The 4,935-nt window shown below is 45.3% G+C and overlaps 1 protein-coding gene across 1 annotated transcript in view; it reads left to right on the plus strand.

The window, feature by feature from the left end:
* The window catches only part of LOC107719694 (brain-enriched guanylate kinase-associated protein-like), an 8,210-nt gene extending 3,730 nt beyond the window's left edge, over positions 1–4,480 (plus strand). Inside the window, exons 3-5 of the mRNA XM_016527180.1 lie at positions 1,551–1,658; positions 2,251–2,334; positions 3,335–4,480. Coding sequence (XP_016382666.1) covers positions 1,551–1,658; positions 2,251–2,334; positions 3,335–4,480 — 1,338 coding nt within the window. The remainder of the gene's footprint in view (positions 1–1,550; positions 1,659–2,250; positions 2,335–3,334) is intronic.
* The last annotated feature ends 455 nt before the right edge of the window (positions 4,481–4,935 follow it).

Raw genomic sequence — 4,935 nt, forward strand, 5'->3', positions numbered from 1 at the left:
CACACACACACACACACACACACACACACACACACACACTGAGTCTGTCTAATGATGCCGTCGGCCGTTTCAGTGTTTTTCCTGAATTTGGCATTTTCTGTGTCCTCATTAGTCCAAGTTTCTGAGTGAAAACACAAATGAGACCCCAGAGACACGCATCAGTGTTCAAATCCGTTTCATCCGCAGCAGAAGGAATCGCAGCGACAGCGTCTCATATACAGCCAAACAGTAGATGTACAGAGCCTTACGACGGGCCATTCATCCACATCCAGCTCTTTCTAAACTGAGAGACGACATCTACATTCACTCTAAACTAGGGATGTCAACTTTAGATTATTTCCATGATCGATCAGCGTTTAAATACTGCAAAATGCATCTATTGCAGTGGCATAAATTCACCAGCATGATGAGCAAATGCCACGCAAAACACCCGAATTAAAGGGGTTTTAGTCTAAATAAAATGTTTGCAATTGACACTATTGGCATTTAAAATAAAATGATCCCAAAGGTAACTGCGGCGCATGTTTCTGTGTCGCGGAGCTGCGGCAAAACACACTGCTGCTCACATTAAACATTTTAATGTGAGTATTATGACACAAGTGAGGTACAAAGCTTTGTTTATGAGAGAAATAGGCCTAATGGGTTAGCAGGCAAATGTTACATCGCTTTTGCATTCATGCTGCTCGATACATTTAAAGCCATACGTGGCTTTGTATTCTGTTTTGCCGGTTGGTCACGAATTTCCACAAATTTAATAATAGGCCTTTATTGTTTCTTTTCCCAAATCCTCTCCGTCTCACCCTCTAATTTCGCAGGTTTATTTTATTGTCCAGCACTTTTAATCACTGTTTTCGCATCTCTTACTGTGGTAAACATGTGGGGTGAATGAAGATTTCGAGGCCTGAGACTTAATTCGTTCCCTCATTTTAGTTAAATCATGGGTTTTCTAGGGAACAAATTAATGAAACATGGACACAAGTCACAGAAATGAATTAACAAGTTGTAGGAATGAATTTATATATATATATATATATATATATATATATCCAGCCCCGTCACCATCACTCACAGCCGCTCGCATGTGTTTTGCACACGAGCTGCACGCAGCCCAAAATTAAACTGCTTAATCGACCATTGATAGCTTTAATCGATTGTCCAAAAGTCATCGATCGTCGAATAATCGCTGACATCCCTCCTCTAAACACAGTCAGCCTGCAGAAACACACTGGACTCTCTTCAAAGACACTTGAGCATCTGACACTTCCAGCCTCATTGCTTTCAGTTTTTGAGTAATCCACTCACAGGGGATTTGAGACCAGAGCAGAAACACACACACTCGCACACACACACACACACACACGCACACACAACTTTTTGTCCATATAGTGTATGTACAAGTCATTGATGTTTGGTGATGAGTGGTGATGGCTTTAACATTAATATTTCTACTCATGGAAATTACTAAAGTAGTCAAACCTGTTCATCAGAAGGGGGTGTCCCAATACTTTTGGCAATATAGTGCATGTTCATGTTGGTTCTTTGTGTTTCAGACTCAACGTCACGAAGAGGAGAAGAGATCTCTGAGTCGAGAGATTGTCACGCTGAAAAACCACCTGATGGAGGACAAGATCAGCATCCAGAAGCTGCGAGAGGATAACGTACGTACGACAGACGCCTTGCTGAACGCTTCCATCATCCACAGGCTAGTGACGCCTTCACAGCTTCATCAGAGTGCTCAGATCCCTGCCGGCTCATAGGAACCATCATCCGCCAGAAGCAGGTGTTCTTTGAAGGTTCCTGACAGGTTTCACCTAATATTTATCAGCCTCCGGCGCTGAGATCTCTGTGATGGAGCAAGCGTTTGAGGTTTGAGGGGCAGCCGGTGCTTCAGCATCCACTTGGTTTCTCTCTAGGTTCACTAGTGAGGGTCCACATAAACTCTTCTGGTTTAGAGATATAAAGGCATGCGGTTCAAGTGACTGATAGACTGGGAAGATCAACACGCTAGTTTGAGAATCATGGGTTCAGAACTTTTCTTGACATGATGTCAGTTTAACCCACTGATGTCTAACTACACTAACATAATCAGTGCTCCCATCAGCCGCATTCAGCTCAAATGAAATGAAGAAAGACATTCGTCTGCTGTGTTTGTCAGTAAATGGCAGATGTGTAATGTTGATAGATTGAGAGTTGAATATTGAATGATCATTTGCCAAATTAAATCATGTATGGTTTCTGCTTTTCCTGCAGGATTTGTATAGGAAAGACTGTAATCTGGCGGCTCAACTGATCCAGTGTGAAAAATCTCCTTACAGAGCGCACAAACTGTCCGAGGTACGACTGATGTACGCACACACACACGCACACACACACACTCTTCTCTCTCTCTCTCTCTCTCTCACACACACACTCACTCTCTCTCTCTCTCTCTCTCTCTCTCTCACACACACACACACACACACTCTCTCTCTCTCTCTCACACACACACACACACACACACACACAGAGACACACACACACATGCCACTGGTTTCTTTCTCAGAGGGAAACTCATCCTAAAAATAGCACAACCTTAAGGAAAGACAGCGGCGCAGCGAATCCTTTCCATTTTCATTCTGCAGTCGCAGGTTTAAAATTCATCAATTTCTTTCTGTCTCTTTCTGCCGGAGGCCAGATGGATTCCATTTGAATATAAACTCTCTCTGCTACGTTTGATGATGGCAAAGAGAAATGCGCTGGTCTGTTTACTGTCTGTAGTCTGTTTACAGACACGCTCCATGTGCTGTTAATCACAGAGAGAACAGAGCGCTCTTCCCATAATGCAGCTCTGCTGCGTCCTTCTGATGGACTACGGAGGATGATGAGGTCAGATGAAGGTTTTCTTCATACGATTCACCATATATGCCATTTACATCCATCAGAATAAAGGAAGTTTCATCAGCAAATGCCAGTTTCTTGGGGGAACTCAATATTTTGCGAGCGAATGCAAGTTTCTCTGGGAACACAACAGTTTTGTGAGAGAAAGCAAAGTTTCTTGGGGGAACGCAGTACTCATGTGAGAGAATGCAGAAGTTTTGCGAGTGAATGCAAAGTTCCTTTGGAGAATACACTAGTTTTGTGAGAGAATGCAAAAGATTTGTGAACGCAAAGTTTCTTGGTGGAACACAATAGTTGAGAGAGAACTATGGAATAAAGAGAACTCATTTTTCCCCTCACCACATCCCTTTAGGGGCTCCATAGAAGAAAGATGCGAGTATGATTTCTTATTTCCGACACATTTCTTCTCTTGTAGTGTCTTGTCTGTATTAAGAGTTTCACTGTGTGTTTGTTTTAGCTTCCCGCTGATCTTCAGGAGCGAGTGAGCTCCCACATGCAGCGGCAGGGTCACGGCCGGAGCACAGCGCTGCATCACTCCTTCTCAGACGCTGTTCCCACCGCCGTCATCGGCCGGGTGCTGGAGAAACCGGAGCCTGGGAGAAGCTGTCCGGTCACACGCTCGCCGAGCCCACAAGCCCCAGAATTCGCATCCGGCACGGACAACAAAGTCCAGCGGCACACGGCGTATAAGTCGTCTGACCTGTACTGCAGCGACACGGCGCTGTACTGTCCCTCTGATGAGCGGCGGCGCGACCGCTGGACGGAGAGACGGCAGAGTGAGGATCAGAGCGGACGGATCCAAGGACACACGTCCACCGACGGCAACCTGGACGACGAGAGCTTCCCTCTGCATGAAGACCCTTTCCGTGGGTTCATCCTCAGATCTCTTCCCACCTCCAGCTGCAGCACGGCTTCGGACGAGAAGCTTCACGGTTCGTGCACAGACTGGCGCGATGGAGACTATGAGCGCAAGAACTTGTCCTCGTATGGAAAGGAACTTCAAGGTTTTCCCAAGTCAAGCAGCTCCCAGCATGTGGGCTCACAGAACGGCCGATCCGGAGACAGACGCGCCCTCGTCCCTGCGGACCCGACGGATGGCTGGTGGCAGATGAGCATGGAGGACGTCAGCAGATTCTCGCCCTCCGGTTTCTCAGAGCATCACTTCAAGATCAAACCGGGTCCTCTTTACAGCAGCTTCCAGGATGGAGACAAAGTCTTCCACAGCCGCGTGCCGGATCCGCGATTCCCCGCGTCGGCAGGATCGAGTCCTGCGCTGAACCCAAAGACGAGTCTGAATGCACTGAAGGCCGAGAGAGGACTGATGTTTCGCTCAAAGGGTTCGACAAGCAGCTTTTTCATAACTGGAAACGCCGAAGACGAGGAGAACGCAACTAAAGACGCTTTACAGAGAGATCACGCTGATGAAAGTCCCGGCAGTTCAGTGGAGTCACTAAACCAGGGTCTGGACGTCCAGAAATACAAGGATCTTCAAAACCCTGGAGCTCAGAAAATGACGCCACGGCATCAAAAATTTGGAAACGCTGGACTCAGTCGCAAAGACAGTCTGACTAAAGCGCAGCTTTATGGAACGCTGCTTAACTAACAGTCAGTAAAATGTACTGCAGTAAAATAAAGAACAATATGTGAACATGTTTGCAAACCATTTGGCTGTAGTGTTTGTCTGGCGGGACTTGATTTAGTCATGTTGAGATTCACTGGATAGTGGAACGAGTCTTTTCATGACCAATGGCTGATTTTACACATTTAATTCATCAAGTCAAATCTGAATAATTATCTCTGTAAACAAAAACAGAAATCAACAGCCATAAAAGTCATCATACAGTTTGTTCTTTTACTAAGGCAGCTCCTGTGTTTAAAAATGATTTGATTGTAAATATGTTAATATTTCATCTTTAGGACTAGAGCAGATCATTATTCAGGTGCTTTTACGGCAGAGTTTTTCTAGTAGCCAAACTTTGTCAGTGATATTGAAGCTCTTCAAACACTTATGTTTTCAACCTAACATTGTTTTTATCTTCAAGGTACACCAGGAATGTA

Source organism: Sinocyclocheilus rhinocerous, unplaced genomic scaffold (assembly GCF_001515625.1).
Source record: "Sinocyclocheilus rhinocerous isolate Xijiao unplaced genomic scaffold, SAMN03320098_v1.1 scaffold2496, whole genome shotgun sequence".
NCBI classification, from domain to species: Eukaryota; Metazoa; Chordata; class Actinopteri; order Cypriniformes; family Cyprinidae; genus Sinocyclocheilus; species Sinocyclocheilus rhinocerous.